We start from the raw sequence: 20,000 nt of genomic DNA, 5'->3' as shown, positions 1-20,000 counted from the left end.
GATACGATACACACCACGATACGATACACAGGCCACGATACGATACACACCTCGATACACAGCCACGATACGATACACACCTCGATACACAGATACGATACGATACGACACACCTCGATACATAAGCCACGATACGATACACACCTCGATACACAGGCCACGATACGATACACACACCTCGATACACAGGCCACGATACGATACACACCTCGATACACACAGCCACGATACGATACACACCTCGATACACAAGCCACGATACGATACACACCTCGATACACAGATACGCCACGATACACAGATACGATACACACCTCGATACACAGGCCACGATACGATACACAGATACACACCTCGATACACAGCCACGATACGATACACACCTCGATACACAGCCCACGATACGATACATACACACCTCGATACACAGCCACGATACGATACACACTCGATACACAGGCCACGATACGATACACACCTCGATACACAGATACGCCACGATACGATACACACACCTCGATACACAGCCACGATACGATACACACCTCGATACACAGACGATACACACGATACCACGATACGATACACACCTCGATACACACACCTCGATACACACCTCGATACACGATACGATACGATACACACCTCGATACACAGGCCACGATACGATACACACCTCGATACACAGCCACGATACGATACACACCTCGATACACAGGCCACGATACGATACGATACACACCTCGATACACAGCCACGATACGATACACACACCTCGATACACAGGCCACGATACGATACGATACACACCTCGATACACAGGCCACGATACGATACACACCTCGATACACAGGCACGATACCACGATACGATACACACCTCGATACACAGGCCACGATACGATACACACCTCGATACACAGGCCACGATACGATACACACCCGATACACAGGCCACGATACGATACATACACACCTCGATACACAGCCACGATACGATACACACCTCGATACACAGGCCACGATACGATACATCGACACACCTCGATACATACACACCTCGACACCGATACGATACGATACACACCTCGATACATAAGCCACGATACGATACACACCTCGATACACAAGCCACGATACGATACACACCTCGATACATAAGCCACGATACGATACACACCTCGATACATACAGCCACGATACGATACACACACCTCGATACACACCTCGAGCCACGATACGATACACACCTCGATACATAAGCCACGATACGATACACACCTCGATACACAGGCCACGATAAGATACACACCTCGATACATAAGCCACGATACGATACACACCTCGATACATAAGCCACGATACGATACACACCTCGATACACAGGCCACGATACGATACACACCTCGATACATAAGCCACGATACGATACACACCTCGATACATAAGCCACGATACGATACACACCTCGATACACAGGCCACGATACGATACACACCTCGATACACAGGCCACGATACGATACACACCTTGATACATAAGCCACGATACGATACATACCTCGATTACAGTGAGCTTACGATTCGATACGATTCAATACAATATATTTCAAATCGAATCAATGCGGTTCTATAACAAATAAAGGCTAAATTGTGGCTGTGACACTAAAAGTTTTTGTTAAACCACTTCTTGTGCAAAGTTCATATGAAATGATCAACATTTTAATTATCAAAATTATGAAATTACGAATTATGAAAATGTTAAATGTGTTGCATAAACGAGTTTCTTTCCTCTAAAAAAGCAACCAAACTGCAGCTCTGTAACAAAATAATTTAGTAAAATATATCAAAAAATAAAAATAGTCTTGGTGATGTATCGATACACAGAAAGGTTTGGAAGTTAAAACACTGAAACTTGTGGTTGTGAGGCGTGAGTGCTAACCACTGTGCTGCTCAACCCTCTGGTTTAGTCCTGGTTTACAGAACACTGATTCAAATAAAACTCCAGATGGAGCTGGGTTTAAATGTTATAAAAACACTACAGCTCAACTTTACTTTTTAAAGCTTCACTGTGTAACTTTCCTGGGAGCGTGCGCAGCACCTGCTCGTCTCTGAGATGCTGCTGCTTTGTCTTTTGTCGATTTTTGGTAAAGTTCTGAGTGAGGAACAAAATGACTAAGAACAGTGAGACTAAAACAACTGATGTAATTTTGCACAAGAACAAAAACATTGAAATCTGGAGTCAAAAAAACAACAGAGAAACGACAAATTCTGTAAAACAAAAACAAACAGATCCAAATATATCGAACGTTTGAGGAACAGAATGTTTCTAAAAAGTTTTTGTTGTCAGTCGACTCGGAAATTAAACTTCTGCACTGCTCCTTTTACTGACAGTCAATCCTCCTCCTCTGACCCTCTGCTCCTCTGACCCTCTCCTCCTCTGACCCTCTGTTCCTCTGACCCTCTGCTCCTCTGACCCTCTCCTCCTCTGACCCTCTGTTCCTCTGACCCTCTGCTCCTCTGACCCTCTGTCCTCTGACCCTCTGTTCCTCTGATCCTCTGCTCCTCTGACCCTCTGCTCCTCTGACCCTCTCCTCCTCTGACCCTCTGTTCCTCTGACCCTCTGTTCCTCTGACCCTCTGTTCCTCTGACCCTCTCCTCCTCTGACCCTCTGTTCCTCTGACCCTCTCCTCCTCTGACCCTCTGTTCCTCTGACCCTCTGTTCCTCTGACCCTCTGTTCCTCTGACCCTCTGTTCCTCTGACCCTCTCCTCCTCTGACCCTCTGACCCTCTGCTCCTCTGACCCTCTGCTCCTCTGACCCTCTGCTCCTCTGACCCTCTGTTCTTCTGTTCCTCTGACCCTCTGCTCCTCTGACCCTCTGTTCCTCTGACCCTCTGTTTCCTCTGACCCTCTGACCCTCTCCTCCTCTGACCCTCTGTTCCTCTGACCCTCTCCTCCTCTGACCCTCTGCTCCTCTGACCCTCTGTTCTTCTGTTCCTCTGACCCTCTCCCTCTGTCCTCTGACCCTCTGCCCTCTGACCCTCTGTCTCTGACCCTCTGCTCCTCTGACCCCTCTGTCCTCTGACCCTCTGTTCCCTCTCTCCTCTGACCCTCTGTTCTCTGTTCCTCTGACCCTCTCCTCCTCTGACCCTCTCCTCCTCTGACCCTCTCCTCCTCTGACCCTCTGTTCCTCTGACCCTCTCCTCCTCTGACCCTCTGGTCTCATAATCATGTTTAACTTTTTACATTCATACTTCAACCTTCTGATCCTCCTGTAGGAACAAATCTATACGTAATATCTTTGTTGCCAAGAATGAAAACGATCGATTTTCTGAGAACGCTGAGCAGAGCGTCGATACAAAACCGCAGAAGAGCGACGGGCTCCTCCAAGAGAAGCTCGCGACGACTGTGAGTGACCAGGAAACTCCCAGGACTCCACGTTTCTCTGCAGCTGTGATGATTGTTGGATGGATCCATCACCAAACAAACCAAACTCACTCACACTCACACTGTTGTACCAGACCAACAATCAAACATCAATCAGACACAATCAAACATCACACACTAATCCATATTAAAACGACGATCAGTATTGATACTAAAAACTCATGTTGACAGAAATGTACTTCTCCTGAATGTGTTTGGAACAATCTGGAACTGGATCAGAACAAGAGACTAGAATACACACATGGACCTGGTTTAGTCCTGGTTTAGTCCTGGTGTAGTCCTGGTGTAGTCCTGGTTTAGTCCTGGTTTATAAGGACACATGGTAATAGAAAAATATATTATCTAGATCAGGCATGTCCAAATTATGGCCAGTGGGCCAAATGCGGCCTTCACACAAATTTTTCTTGGCCCTCAGGCTTCCAGGTGAATTGGCCCAAATTACCATGCATCAATTAAAAATGTACTTTTTACTGCAAGTTTTTTGAAAGTCAACTTGATAAAGCTCATATTGAATATTTAGTGAACAAAGTCTGACTGATCATTCTAACGTGTTAAACATGCACAGATTTCAGTTATTCCCTGTACTGAGCTCCAGTCCTCTGCTTCATCTGGTCCAACACCCCTGGTCTAAAGAAAGAGGGTTTTTAATGATCAGTTACCACGTTTAGATGACAACTTTAATTCTGAATAAAAATAATTTAATTCTGAATAATTAAAAAAAATTCTGAATAATAAAAAAAAACATGTAAACACTTAATTCCTAATGAAAATGATTATTCGGAATTGAACTTAAACTTAATTCCGAAGTAAGTGTTTGGTTTATACCAATTTTAAAGCTGAATGAATTTCTTCCTAGATCATGTTTCTCGTTTCTTCTTGTTAAAATAATGTTGGTGCTTCGGCGCATGTTCGCCGTGTCGTCCTTCGATCCGGCTCCACCAGTCCTGACTTTGGGACGTTCATCTCGGTCTCTTTGGATTTGTGAGCTGGATGAAACAATTCTCCAGCTGCTTATCATCGAAACCACAGCGGGAAAAGTCTGGATGGTGTTTGTGTCCGTGGAGGAACGACAAACCCAGACGACAGAAAAGCCAGGAGCAGCTGAAGTGTTTGTTTTCTTCTGGTCAACATAAATCCGTTGGCGTCTCTGTCCGATCAGAACCTTCCCCACCCCCAGACGCTCACACACATTAAATAAAGACGATTTAAAGACGAGTTTTCCATGTAAACATCAACTCAGAATTATTATTTCCATGGAAACTCGAAGGAGAATATTTTAATTTTGATCTATTTAATTCAGAAATAAAAACATCATGTAAACGTGACTTTTGTGGTATCAGATCCGGTTTTGAGAGTCCAGTAAATTCCGTCGTATCATACTGGAGTCTGAAGTGTTTCCTGACAGCTCTGGTCTTGGGTTAGATTCCGTCTTGGGACTGTTCCGTTTTGCGCCTGTCACTAAACGCCGGTGGCTTGCGTGTCTCTGGTTTATCAACTTCAGGTTATTCCGTTTTGCGCCCGTCAGGTTGAATTGTCCCTGTTCTCTGCACCTGTCAGTGGGAGACTGGGGAACTCCATTAAAACGCTCCGACCGGGGGTTTCCATGACAACAGAACCAGCATTATTCTAAATGAACCCGGAGCGTTTTCTGAAAGATCACAATAATTTAACTACGACACAAAACAACAAAAAAGGATTCAAGATCCAGAGAGGAGAGCAGGAACAAGAGAAGCGTCGGCTTTTTGTGGCTCTGTGTTGTCAGAAATGTCGGTGAAAACACTTTTTAAACTCCACATTCAGGTCACAGAACAGGAGGAATGTGTCTGTGATCATCAGGGCTGCAATGATCCAACAAACATGACTCGTCCACTATAAAAAAGAATCATAGTCTTTTAATTATACTTGTTATCTGGACTACACTGACTCTATAGTGTCAAAAAAAAGAAAAAAACAATCTCTGTCTCTTCTCATTTTCGTCATTTTCACTTTCATCCCTCTAGACGCCTTTATTTGGTTGATAATGTAGAAGTCTCTTTGTACAATAGAAATAACTTCAGTCGACTAAAATAATCATAAAGTGCAGCCCCATAACAATTTATATTTGTGAATCTTTCCATAGATTAAACCAATAAAATCTTGATTTCGGTAAATATTGTTCATCTGCAACAACATTTACACAAATATCAGCTAATGGGCTGAAAAAACTCAATTTTCATAAAGACGGATCACCGTTTAGTCAAGGTTTGATCCTGATCATGAGCAGGTTTAGTCCAGTTTAAGTCCAGGTCGAGTCCTGTTTTAAACCAGTTTATGTCCCGGTTTATACCCACGTTAGTGCTGTTAAAAAATCCTGTTTTCCTCCTGGTTTGTAGGTGTTTGAAGTCCTGTTTAAGTCCTGCTTTAGTTCTATTTAAGTCCTAGTTTAATCCTGATTTCAGCCTGGTTTTAGTTTGGATTTAGTTCTGGTTTAGACTCTGTTGAAATGTATTGTTCCTGGTTTCAGCCTGGTATAGTCCTGGTTTAGTTCAGTTTAAGACAAGTTTAAGTCCTGGTTTAGTCCTGGTTTAGGTCCCGGGGCACAGTTGAAGGCCAGAGGAGTTTAGTCCTGGTTTAGTCCTGGTTTAGTCTCAGGGCTCAGTTGAAGACCAGAGGAGTTTAAATACATCATTCATGAGCGTGTTTATGGAGGAGAATTGCCTCGTAGATCTTGTGGTCGGGCGTAACGGCGCAGCATTTTCTCGGTGATGGACGAGCCCGGGGACGACTCATGTTTTATTCAATCGTTTATTTCACACGTTTGGAGGAAATAAAATCAAACTCACTTTTTCCTGTGGTCGAAGCGTCCGGCGGCGCCCCCCGTCTGTGGAGAAGAAAAGCACCGTTACGATAAAATATACAGTTTAAGGGAAGAAGGACGGAGGACGGAGAGAGGCTGTGGGGATGAGACGGAAGCAGACTGTGAAAAAGAAAAAGACTAAAGACTCGTGTGTGGGCAAAAGCTCTCGAAACAATGACATATCTCTGTGTCTGAGACAAACTGCACTCCCCACACCACACCTGCAGGGGGCGTTCAAACTACATCATGTATTGTCACGTATAAAAACTTCAACTTGTGAATCATGAGTTTAATCGAACTCTTTACAAATCCTCAGCTCACTCACTCTCTTCTCCTTTCTGCTGTCGTCCCACAGAAATTCTGATCATCTAAATAACCTGACAACACTCCAGCAACCGATTAATCGACTTAAAGTGCCGATATATCACACTGTTTTCTGTTCTAATGTCGTTTCCTCATCACAAACTGACTTGGAGTGGTGTTTTTTTAATTCATTCACACATGTTCGGCTTCTGTCAAACTGAAAACATTCTGTTCCACCTTGTGATGTCATGTGGTAATACAGGAAGGAAGTGCTCCACTGTGTTTTTAAAATCCAGACAGCTTCACTAGGATCATTTTTGTCCTGGATTTGCCAATCTCCACTGAACAAAAGGCAACTTGAAAACTTCATGACATGACATCACGAGGTGGAACAGAGCGTTTTGAGCTGTGCAGATGTGGACAGACTCATAATAAAGGATTAAACTCACGAGAGTAAGTTTTGCGAACAGTTCATGAGATAAAACACGACAGGCAAAAGTCTTTTCAGTGCATTTTGAGCATTTTGTTTGTTGGTTTTAGTTCATTCATCCTGAACATTTCACACACAAATGTTGGGAAAATGGGTTTGTTTGTCTGAGCAGCCGGACCCTCCTACATCCTGTGTGAGTCACAAGTGTCTGTAATCGGACAAACCTCTGCCCAAACTTGGGACGGCCCGATCACAGACGCTCATTTGTCTCACGAGTTTCTCAAACACAGAAGACGTCTCCTCTCTCAAACTCTGGATCATTCCAAATGAAATCTTTTTGTTGATTTTTTTTTTACCAGAGATACAAACGTTTGGTGATTTGATCGTTGATTCTGTTGAAATGTTGTTTTTTTCCCCTTTTTACACATCATCAACTATGTTTGTTTTGACATGAACGGAGCGTGCATCTCTGTGATTGGTTAGTCCACCTGTCAATCACAACCTCAGGGAGAATCAAGGAGACAGAACATGGCCTTGTCTTTGTAAAGTTTTGTCCAAGTGTGTGGTTCTGTGGAGTTTTTGAAATAATTTTTTCTCTGACAGAGATTTCCAGTTGAAGTGGTAAAAAAGCTTCATATTTTTACATCAGTCAAGAGAGTTTGAGGAGAAAGACAAGAAAAGTGATGGAAACTGCAGGAGAACATCAGTCTGTCATCAACGCACAAAACACTGGGACGATTTACGCACAAGAACACCTTTGAAATTTTCACTGAAGAAAATAAAGGTGCTGATTTTTTTTTTTTTTTTTTTTTGTCTATCTTGTTTACATCCTGGTTACTCGGTCTTTATGGAATCACATTTATTCATATCTGCTGCTCATCTAAAAATATAAACTTATCCAATCAGGCAAAACAGATTTATCTTTACAGAATCATTTGTTGTAAACTAGTGCCCAGACTGAACAGGTTCACATACTTTCTGTAGCACTGATGGAGGAAAGTGTTTTGCTCAATGACACAATGGTAGTATGCACTTAGTATTGGAGTTATTTCACGTTTGTCTTCTGGTTCTGGTTTAGTCCTGGTTTCAACCTGGTTTAGTCCCGGTTTAGACCTGGTTTAGTCCCGGTTTAGTCCCGGTTTAGACCCGGTTTAGACCCGGTTTAGACCCGGTTTAGTCCCGGTTTCCCGGTTTAGTCCCGGTTTAGACCCGGTTTAGACCCGGTTTAGTCCCGGTTTAGTCCCGGTTTAGTCCCGGTTTAGACCCGGTTTAGTCCCGGTTTAGTCCCGGTTTAGTCCGGTTTAGACCCGGTTTAGACCCGGTTTAGTCCCGGTTTAGTCCCGGTTTAGACCCGGTTTAGACCCGGTTTAGTCCCGGTTTAGTCCCGGTTTAGACCCGGTTTAGTCCCGGTTTAGTCCTGGTCTCATCATGCTGAGAATAAAAACATTGTTTCTTTAGACATGATCCTGTGATTTTCCACATTAAATGGTAGAATTTCTTTTTTATCCCTGTGTGTCTTTTCATGTGTGTAAGTCCCTCAGCGGTCTGTGTGTAAGTCCCTCAGTGGTGTGTGTGTAAGTCCCTCAGTGGTGTGTGTGTTTAAGTCCCTCAGCGGTCTGTGTGTAAGTCCCTCAGCGGTCTGTGTGTAAGTCCCTCAGTGGTGTGTGTGTTTAAGTCCCTCAGCGGTCTGTGTGTAAGTCCCTCAGTGGTGTGTGTGTAAGTCCCTCAGTGGTGTGTGTGTTTAAGTCCGTCAGTGGTGTGTGTGTAAGTCCCTCAGTGGTGTGTGTGTAAGTCCCTCAGTGGTGTGTGTGTTTAAGTCCGTCAGTGGTGTGTGTGTAAGTCCCTCAGTGGTGTGTGTGTAAGTCCCTCAGTGGTGTGTCCCTCAGTGGTGTGTAAGTCCCTGTCAGTGGTGTGTGTGTGTAAGTCCCTCAGTGGTGTGTGTGTGTAAGTCCCTCAGTGGTGTGTGTGTGTAAGTCCCTCAGTGGTGTGTGTGTGTAAGTCCCTCAGTGGTGTGTGTGTAAGTCCCTCAGTGGTGTGTGTGTAAGTAAGTCCCTCAGTGGTGTGTGTGTGTGTGTGTAAAGTGTCCCTCAGTGGTGTGTGTGTGTAAGTCCCTCAGTGGTGTGTGTGTGTAAGTCCTCAGCGGTGTGTGTGTGTAAGTCCCTCAGTGGTGTGTGTGTGTAAGTCCCTCAGCGGTGTGTGTGTAAGTCCCTCAGCGCTCTGTGTGTAAGTCCCTCAGTGCTCTGTGTGTAAGTCCCTCAGTGGTGGTGTGTGTAAAGTCCCTCAGTGGTGTGTGTGTAAGTCCCTCAGTGGTGTGTGTGTGTAAGTCCCTCAGTGGTGTGTGTGTAAGTCCCTCAGTGGTGTGTGTGTAAGTCCCTCAGTGGTGTGTGTGTAAGTCCCTCAGTGGTGTGTGTGTAAGTCCCTCAGTGTGTGTGTGTAAGTCCCTCAGTGGTGTGTGTGTAAGTCCCTCAGTGGTGTGTGTGTAAGTCCCTCAGTAAGTCCGTCAGTGGTGTGTGTGTGTAAGTCCCTCAGTGGTGTGTGTGTAAGTCCGTCAGTGGTGTGTGTGTGTAAGTCCCTCAGTGGTGTGTGTGTAAGTCCCTCAGTGGTGTGTGTGTAAGTCCCTCAGTGGTGTGTGTGTGTAAGTCCCTCAGTGGTGTGTGTGTGAAAGTCCCTCAGTGGTGTGTGTGTAAGTCCCTCAGTGGTGTGTGTGTAAGTCCCTCAGTGGTGTGTGTGTAAGTCCGTCAGTGGTGTGTGTGTGTAAGTCCGTCAGTGGTGTGTGTGTAAGTCCCTCAGTGGTGTGTGTGTAAGTCCCTCAGCGGTGTGTGTGTGTAAGTCCCTCAGTGGTGTGTGTGTAAGTCCCTCAGCGGTGTGTGTGTGTAAGTCCCTCAGTGGTGTGTGTGTGTAAGTCCCTCAGCGGTCTGTGTGTAAGTCCCTCAGTGGTGTGTGTGTAAGTCCGTCAGTGGTGTGTGTGTAAGTCCCTCAGTGGTGTGTGTGTAAGTCCGTCAGTGGTGTGTGTGTAAGTCCCTCAGTGGTGTGTGTGTAAGTCCTCAGTGGTCCCTCAGTGGTGTGTGTGTAAGTCCCTCAGTGGTGTGTGTGTGTGTGTGTAAGTCCCTCAGTGGTGTGTGTGTAAGTCCGTCAGTGGTGTGTGTGTAAGTCCGTCAGTGGTGTGTGTGTAAGTCCCTCAGTGTGTGTGTGTAAGTCCGTGGTGTGTGAGTGTGTGTGTGTAAGTCCCTCAGTGGTGTGTGTGTAAGTCCCTCAGTGGTGTGTGTGTTTAAGTCCGTCAGTGGTGTGTGTGTGTAAGTCCCTCAGTGGTGTGTGTGTAAGTCCGTCAGTGGTGTGTGTGTAAGTCCCTCAGTGGTGTGTGTGTAAGTCCCTCAGTGGTGTGTGTGTAAGTCCCTCAGTGGTCTGTGTGTGTAAGTCCGTCAGTGGTGTGTGTGTAAGTCCCTCAGTGGTGTGTGTGTAAGTCCCTCAGTGGTGTGTGTGTAAGTCCCTCAGTGGTGTGTGTGTGTAAGTCCGTCAGTGGTGTGTGTGTAAGTCCCTCAGCGGTGTGTGTGTAAGTCCCTCAGTGGTGTGTGTGTAAGTCTCTGTGTGTGTGAGTAAAGTGCTTCTTCTTCTCTTGTCTGGTGTTTTTATTTCTAAATGTTTCCTCCAGCTGTTTTCGAGCGGCTCGTTTCCTCTGGGAGCTTCTCCCCGCTTCAGCCCTGTGCTTTTACACGCACTCATCTCCTCGCGCCGTTTTCCGTGGCGATCCGCCGCGTTTGTTGCCGCGGAGACGGGCATATTTCCACCCCGCGGCGCTGCACCCCGCCATCAACAGGCGAACAAATCAAACCAACCCTCTCAGCTGCAGGCCCCTCCCCCGCGGACGACCACAGGAGACTGGCACAAAAACAGATTATACACAGATTATACACTTACGAAACACCGCCAAAGGACACGCACTGTTCAGGCCCGGTTCAGGAACGGTTTAGACCCGGTTTAGACCTGGTTTAGACCCAGTTTAGACCCGGGTTAGACCCGGTTTAGACCCGGTTCAGGCCCGGTTCAGGCTCGGATTAGACCTGGTTTAGACCCGGTTTAGACACGGTTTGAACCTGGTTTAGATCTGGTTATGTCCACCTGCTTTAAACCAACACTTCATCGGGACTAAATAAATACAGCATTTTTTCCAGTCCAACAATCAGAATAATGAAAAATTAGGCTGTTTCCATGGCAATTAAAAAATAAAATCTAAATATTTGGAACGGTGTAAAGTCGTCAAAATGTCACAAAGTCAAGAAGGCCACAATTTATAACAGGAGACTTTTCTACGGCTCATCATGGGAACATAAAACATGAGGCTTAAAACTCCACAGTGGAAATGTGTTTTATTTTACTTATATTAGGCTCATTAATACAAAAATATTATACCAGATTTTTTTTCATATCATAATTGAATGGATATTGTGACTCACGTATCGAGATACACATCGAATCGTATCATCACATCTTCATCCATCACAGCTGAAAAGTCAAACAGGTTAAAATATTATCCACTTCATTTAAAAGTGTTTGCACAAACACATTTCAAGCATATTTATTGAACAGGACGACAGCTTTTTGCTGAAAGGCGTCTGCAGCAGCGCCTCATCAACACGTTTAACTCATCACACACTTTTTTCCATTTTCATGATATTAAACAACGTAAATATAAAAGAGCCAAACGTCTCCGTCCTCTGTGCTGGTTTTATACAAGCTCCTGTTTGTTTGTGCTGAACATCACACACAGAGACAAGCGGCCATTTTACACACACAACACACTGAACAAGACAAGGACCAGGACTGAACCAGGACTGAACCAGGACTGAACCAGGACTGAACCAGGACTGAACCAGGTCTATTCTTAGATGTAAACCAGACTAGAGGTGCAGTGAGGTGCAGTGTGTGTCCGGTGCGCTGCCGCTGAATGATGTGTGATAATTGAAGTGTGTTTTTAGTCTGACCTTGGAGCCGGTCTCTTGTGTAAAAGCCTGACAGACCAGACTCGGGGCAGAACTCGACCTTTAAATACCAGCTCCTCCTCAGAACATGGAGGAAACAGAGGTTCAGAGAGGACCAGGTCTGGACCAGGTCTGGACCAGGTCTGGACCACAGGACGGAGCCTCCACAACAGACTGTGTAACAGAGGAGCAATCACACACAGCAGGACGCACAACAAGAACTTAACATCACACTAAATACAAAAATAAACACAACATATATTCAGTGCAGAGTTGTCAGTCGTATCGAAAAATGTGACACTAGTCGATATTAAAACTAACAACATCTAGAGCAGGTCGGGAATTACACAAATATTTAATGTGGAAAATCACCCAAGATTTGTCTAAAGAAAGAATTTTTAAAAAAAAATTATAATCGTGGGAATCAGATTTAGTATCGAGTATCGAGTCTATTCCTGAGTATCGAGAACGTGTGTGTGTGTGTGTGTATGTGTATATGTGTATATGTGTGTGTGCATGTGTGTGTGTATATGTGTGTGTGTGTGTGTGTGTGTATGTGTGTGTGTATGTGTGTGTGTGTATATGTGTGTGTATGTGTGTGTGTGTGTGTGTGTGTGTGTGTATATGTGTGTGTGTGTGTGTGTGTGTATGTGTGTGTGTGTGTGTGTGTGTATGTGTGTGTGTGTGTGTATGTGTGTGTGTGTGTATGTGTGTGTGTGTGTATGTGTGTATATGTGTGTGTGTGTATATGTGTACATGTGTATGTGTGCGTTTTGTGTGTTCATGTACATTTGTGTGTATATGTGTGTGTATGTGTGCATGTGTGTTTTGTGCGTTTGTGTATATTTGTGTATATTTGTGTGTTTGTTTTGTGCGTTTTGTGTATATTTGTGTATATTTGTGCATATTTGTGTATATTTGTGTGTTCGTTTTGTGCGTTTTGTGTATATTTGTGTATATTTGTGTGTTCGTTTTGTGCGTTTTGTGTATATTTGTGTATATTTGTGTTTATTTTGTGCGTTTTGTGTATATTTGTGTATATTTGTGTGTTCGTTTTGTGCGTTTTGTGTATATTTGTGTATATTTGTGTATATTTGTGCATATTTGTGTATATTTGTGTGTTTTGTGCGTTTTGTGTATATTTGTGTGTTTGTTTTGTGCGTTTTGTGTACGTTTGTGTATATTTGTGTATATTTCTGTGTTCGTTTTGTGCGTTTTGTGTATATTTGTGTGTTTGTTTTGTGCGTTTTGTGTATATTTGTGTGTTTGTTTTGTGCGTTTTGTGTACGTTTGTGTATATTTGTGTATATTTCTGTGTTCGTTTTGTGCGTTTTGTGTATATTTGTGTGTTTGTTTTGTGCGTTTTGTGTATATTTGTGTGTTTGTTTTGTGCGTTTTGTGTACGTTTGTGTATATTTGTGTATATTTCTGTGTTCGTTTTGTGCGTTTTGTGTATATTTGTGTATATTTGTGTGTTTGTTTTGTGCGTTTTGTGTATGTTTGTGTATATTTGTGTATATTTCTGTGTTCGTTTTGTGCGTTTTGTGTATATTTGTGTGTTTGTTTTGTGCGTTTTGTGTATGTTTGTGTATGAGTGATGGTCCATTTGTTGTGACGCAGCCTCCGCCTCCAAAAACCCTCCAAACGAGAGCAGCGATTATTCACAAATCACCTTTACCACACAGACACGGTGAGTCAGGACTGAACCAGGACTAGACCAGGACTAGACCGGGACTAGACCAGGTCTGGACCAGGTCTGGACCCGGACTAAAACCAAGCCGAACCAGGAGTAGACCGGAAGTGAACCAGAATTAGACCAGGACTGGATCAGGACCACACCGGGTCTAAATACGTTTTCAGACAGGACTCAGCCGGGACTAAAAGCTGGTCCAGTCCTAGTCCAGGTCTGAACTGAGACTGAACCAGGAATAAACCAGGAAGTGGGTCTTGAGTCTAAGATCAGATCAGACTCCAAGGACTGAACCAGGACTAAACTCCACAGAACAAAAACCTTTCAGATAAAGTGTTACATAAATCTTCCTTTCGTAGAAATACTTTGTATTAATTCAAGGATGTTTCAGTTTCTCTGAAAAACAAAATATATTTTTGGCTCTGACTTCAGTTTTGAGTCGGATCTTTGAAGATTAAAGGTCAAACAGATTTTAAATCTGAAAAAGATGAGGAATATTAAACCAGACATGGAGTTTGAATCAGACACTCCTGGTGATTCTGATGAGTGGAGAGATGAGGAGGTGAGGAGATGAGGAGATGAGGAGGTGAGGAGATGAGGAGATGAGGAGGTGAGGAGATGAGGAGATGAGGAGATGAGGAGATGAGGAGATGAGGAGGTGAGGAGGTGAGGAGATGAGGAGGTGAGGAAATGAGGAGGTGAGGAGGAGATGAGGAGGTGAGGAGGTGAGGAGATGAGGAGGTGAGGAGATGAGGAGATGAGGAGGTGAGGAGATGAGGAGAGTGAGGAGGAGAGGTGAGGAGATGAGGAGGTGAGGAGATGGGGTGAGGAGGTGAGGAGGTGAGGAGATGAGGTGAGAAGGTGAGGAGGTGAGGAGATGAGGAGGTGAGGAGGTGAGGAGATGAGGAGGTGAGGAGGTGAGGAGATGAGGTGAGAAGGTGAGGAGGTGAGGAGGTGAGGAGGTGAGGAGGAGGATGAGGAGAGGAGAGGTGAGGAGGTGAGGAGATGAGGAGATGAGGAGGTGAGGAGATGAGGTGAGGAGGTGAGGAGGTGAGGAGATGAGGAGGTAAGGAGGTGTGTGTGTGTTTGAGGTGTGTGTGTGTGTGTGTGAGGTGTGAGTGTGTGTTTGAGGTGTGTGTGTGTGTGTGTGTGTGTGTTTGAGGTGTATGTGTGTGTGTTTGAGGTGTGTGTGTTTGAGGTGTGTGTGTGTGTGTGTGAGGAGGTGAGGAGATGAGGTGAGGAGGTGTGTGTGTGTGTGTGTGTGTGTGAGGAGGTGTGTGTGTGTGTGTGTGTGTGAGGAGGTGTGTGTGTGTGTGTAGTGTGTGTGTGTGTGTGTGTGAGGAGGTGTGTGTGTGTGTGTGTGTGTGAGGAGGTGTGTGTGTGTGTGTGTGTGTGTGTGTGTGAGGAGGTGTGTGTGTGTGTGTGTGTGTGTGTGTGAGGAGGTGTGTGTGTGTGTGTGTGTGTGTGTGTGTGTGAGGAGGTGTGTGTGTGCGTGTGTGTGTGAGGAGGTGTGTGTGTGCGTGTGTGTGTGTGTGTGTGTGTGAGGAGGTGTGTAGTGTGTGTGTGTGTGTGTGTGTAGTGTGTGTGTGAGGAGGTGTGTGTGTGTGTGTGTGTGTGTGTGTGTGTGAGGAGGTGTGTGTGTGTGCGTGTGTGTGTGTGAGGAGGTGTGTGTGTGTGTCGTGTGTGTGTGAGGAGGTGTGTGTGTGTGTGTGTGTGTGTGTGAGGAGGTGTGTGTGTGCGTGTGTGTGTGAGGAGGTGTGTGTGTGTGTGTGTGAGGAGGTGTGTGTGTGTATGTGTGTGGGTCATTTGTGTCTCTATCAATAAAACATGTTTCATACAAACACACACACACACCTCCAACACACACACACACACCTCCAACACACACACACACACACCTCCAACACACACACACACACCTCCAACACACACACACCTCCAACACACACACACACACCTCCAACACACACACACACTCCAAACACACACACACACACTCCAACACACACACACACACACACACACACTCCAACACACACACACACACTCCAACACACACACACACACTCCAACACACACACACACACCTCCAACACACACACACACACACACACACACACACACTCCAACACACACACACACACACACACACACACACACACTCCAACACACACACACACACACACCTCCAACACACACACACACCTCCAACACACACACACACACACACACACACCTCCAACACACACAACAGAAACACACAACGTACAAGGTGTGTGTTCTATTAAAGACCAAGACTGAACAAGAAAATACACAAACACTGACGAAGAGCCAAATGTTTATGGTAAATTAGTCCTGGTTTAGTTCTAGTGTGGTCCGGGTTCGGTCCGGGTTCGGTCCGGTTCGGTCCCGGTTCGGTCCGGGTTCGGTCCGCGTTCGGTCCGGGTTCGGTCCGGGTTCGGTCCGGGTTCGGTCCCGGTTTAGTCCCGGTTCAGTCCCGGTTCAGTCCCGGTTCGTGTCTCTTGAGTGAGTGAAACTTGAGCAGACTCGGTGGCTCTGTGCACTGAGCAGCTGCTGTGTCCGTGAATGGGCACAGATGGATTACCCACAATGCACTGGGCTTGAATTACCCATGATGCTCTGGGGTCTGTTCCTGTCTGAACTAAAGTCTAAATTATTGAAATGACCTCACCTGGAGCCGAGACGACGCCGCCTCTGCAAAATGCAAAGTACCGAATAGATTTACAAGTTGAACAGAAACAGAAAGAGAAAGTGAGAGTTTTACAGGAGCCCAGTGTTTTCCTGAATCCACAATTTGAAAAAGATTCAACAGTGAAACACACGACTGACCCTGAGCTGACAGAGTCTCTGTTATGCTCCGATTTACTATTGGTACCTCCTCTAAATGCTCTGATCCACCTTGTGATGTCATGAAGTGATAGTTTACAGCTCCTCTTACCTTTAGTTCAGCAGAGATCAGCAAGTCCAGGGCTGAAATCTCCCAAACGATTCTAGTGAAGATGTGTTGAATTTAAAAACACAATGGAGCACTCTGTATTACCACATGACATCACAAGGTGGAACGGACTGTTTTCAATGTGAGAGAAGGATTGAGTGTAAATGTGCAGGATTTGTGCGTTAAACGAGTCCAGGTCTGTTTTGTGATGAAACATTCGATCATAAAGTCGTGTCATATTTGGCCAGGAGCCAGGTCCACCCCGAGGAAGTTTTTTAATACCTGTTTTTCACTATTATTTCCTGTTTTCTTTTATCTTGGACCATCACGAGTTGATGGGACCAACCCCAACTCGGCCCCGCTTGGTCTCAGGGCCCAAAAAACACAGTTTTTAAGAAAAGCTATTTGCGAAATGATGTAACTGTAAATATTAAGGTGCTGTAACTGCAAACATGGTCAAATAACTCTAAAGTTTCACATGGTGGATCCTGACACATGGGGGAAACTAGAAGAAAAATATTTGGGGTCTTGCTGCCTTTCTACTGTCAAATACCACCCTTAACAAACCCCAAAACATAAAAAAAATGTCTGTCCGCCTGACAAATTGTCAGCAAAAGTGATCATTGTCAAGTATTTTATTGCATTTATCACTGCCTCAAATGTACATAAAAACTTTCCATGTTCATAAGCTTCAATTTAAGCCCAAGACGACCTTTGTATCTAGAGGGAAACAGCTGCTATGACCAAAGTTCTTCACTGTTCCTCAAATCGGCAGAGCAGAACTTTCAGGCTTTACCATTACTTATGGGATTAAACAGGAGGTTTTTCATAGAAACAATATTTGAAAAGAGTTTGACTTATGTCCTGCTGCACTATATGAAGTGAAATACATTAAAACTGAATAATATTAAAACTCCAGGTGGACGGGGGTCAGGGTCAGAGAAAACACACACAACCCACCAACACACAACCAACACACAACCCACCAACACACAACCAACACACACCACCAACACACAACCAACACACAACCAACACACAACCACACACAACCACACACACAACACACAACCAACACACAACACCACCAACACACAACCAACACACAACACCGACACACAACAGCAACACACAACCAACACCAACAACACACAACCAACACACAACAACACACACCCACCAACACACACCAACACACAACCAACACACAACCAACACACAACCAAACACAACCCACCACACACCCACCAAACACAACACACACACGGTTCAGTCCTGGTTTAGTCTTGGTTTAGTGTTGGATCAGTCTTGGTCTTTTGCATTTGATTGACAGCAGGAAGTGTGCTCATGCATGATCTGGGCTCTTGATTGCGTCCTCTGCCCTTGTGCCTTTGAGCCAAGCGGTGTACAGGTCACTGGGTCCTGACCTTCTGACCTTCTGTTGTTCTGTCTGGTACGGCCCCCCCTCCCCTCTCCTCTCCGTCCCCTCGCCCCCTCGCGCTCCACCTCCCCGGGGCCTATTGTCTAAATGTCAGAGGGCTGTCCGGGGCCCGGCGGGGGACAGGGCCGGCCCCCGTTCTGCTCCGTACGGGACTTCTCACCCCTGATCAAAGGCCGATCAGAGGCGCTGTGGCGCAGGTCCCGGGACAGACGGGGCCTTCAATAGCCCATTGTGCCGGTGCCAGTGTGTAATTAGTGTGTACATGTGGTGGCACTGGCCCCTGCCCGGCCCCGGCCCTCTGCCCAGGGGCCCCTTTGTGCCGCGGCTGGGAACCTAAGCTCTCATAGACTGGAGATGGAGTGCACTAGATCATACTCTGGCTGCCAACTATCAGCTCCTCCGCACTGTGAGCCCGGCTATTATGGGACGGCTAATTAAACCAGTGCACTGCTCCTCTTCAGAGAGAGTTCTTCAGCCAACTCTAGACCGGCTCTCTGTACACCGGCTCTCTGGTCTCTGTACCGGCTCTCTGTAGACCGGCTCTCTGTAGACCGGCTCTCTGTAGACCGGCTCTCTGTAGCCGGCTCTCTGTAGACCGGCTCTCTGTACGCCGGCTCTCTGTAGACCGGCTCTCTGTACGCCGGCTCTCTGTAGACCGGCTCTCTGTAGACCGGCTCTCTGTACGCCGGCTCTCTGTACGCCGGCTCTCTGTAGGCCGGCTCTCTGTAGACCGGCTCTCTGTACCCGGCTCTCTGTAGACCGCTCTCTGTACTCTCTGTAGACCGGCTCTCTGTAGACCGGCTCTCTGTAGACCGGCTCTCTGTACGCGCGGCTCTCTGTACGCCGGCTCTCTGTAGACCGGCTCTCTGTAGACCGGCTCTCTGTACACCGCTCTCTGTAGCCGGCTCTCTGTACCGGCTCTCTGTAGACCGGCTCTCTGTACCCGGCTCTCTGTACGCTCGGCTCTCTGTAGACCCGGCTCTCTGTACACCGGCTCTCTGTACACCGGCTCTCTGTAGACCGGCTCTCTGTAGACCGGCTCTCTGTAGACGGCGGCTCTCTGTAGACCGGCTCTCTGTAGACGGCTCTCTGTACACCGGCTCTCTGTAGACCGGCTCTCTGTACACGGCTCTCTGTACCGCTCTCTGTACGCCGGCTCTCTGTACGCCTCTGTAGACCGGCTCTCTGTAGACCGGCTCTCTGTAGCTCTCTGTACCCGCTCTCTGTAGACCGGCTCTCTGTACGCGGCTCTCTGGCTCTCTGTAGCGGCTCTCTGTAGGCTCTCTGTACCGGCTCTCTGTAGGCTCTCTGTACCTCTGTAGCTCTCTGTACGCGGCTTCTCTGTACCGGCTCTCTGTAGCTCTCTGTACGCCGGCTCTCTGTAGACCGGCTCTCTGTACGGCCGGCTCTCTGTAGACCGGCTCTCTGTAGGCCGGCTCTCTGTAGACCGGCTCTCTGTAGACGCTCTCTGTACGCCGGCTCTCTGTAGACCGGCTCTCTGTAGACCGGCTCTCTGTAGACCGGCTCTCTGTAGACCGGCTCTCTGTAGACATTGTTTATATTTGGCAGTGTTTATATGTTTAAACTGTGTGACTCATATTATCTTAAAGTGTGTCGTCTCTTAGTTTGGTCCTAATCTCAAGTGGACGTGTGTCTCCAGAGCCTTCGCCTGCAGACAGAGGACACATATTTGTCTTATTTTCAGTTTATGGCAGGTCAGGCCTCATGTGAAAGTTCAGAACCTTAAGTTCAAATCAGAGATGGTCTGTAAGAACAGCTTGAGTTCGCGTTCCTTCTTGACTGAAATGTTAAGGAAACATTCTCACTATCTGGAGATCATGTTGTAAAAGCAGCTCTGTGTGACACGACGAGCCTGCAGCTCACTGTGCCTAATAATAATAATAATAAAGTCTACTTTTATT

The 20,000-nt window shown here is 46.1% G+C and overlaps 1 protein-coding gene across 1 annotated transcript in view; it reads right to left on the bottom strand.

Moving 5' to 3' along the window:
• LOC110172799 (uncharacterized) overlaps positions 1-20,000 on the bottom strand; it is a 76,351-nt gene that overhangs the window by 31,129 nt on the left and 25,222 nt on the right. The window contains exon 6 of the mRNA XM_055149941.1: positions 6,269-6,306. Coding sequence (XP_055005916.1) covers positions 6,269-6,306 — 38 coding nt within the window. The remainder of the gene's footprint in view (positions 1-6,268; positions 6,307-20,000) is intronic.

The sequence above is a fragment of the Boleophthalmus pectinirostris genome, unplaced genomic scaffold, assembly GCF_026225935.1.
Source record: "Boleophthalmus pectinirostris isolate CB_2022bp ecotype Guang Dong unplaced genomic scaffold, ASM2622593v1 HiC_scaffold_14, whole genome shotgun sequence".
Taxonomy (NCBI): domain Eukaryota; kingdom Metazoa; phylum Chordata; class Actinopteri; order Gobiiformes; family Gobiidae; genus Boleophthalmus; species Boleophthalmus pectinirostris.
The sequence above is the reverse complement of the archived record's forward strand: the minus strand, read 5'-3'. Positions and strand labels throughout refer to the sequence as shown.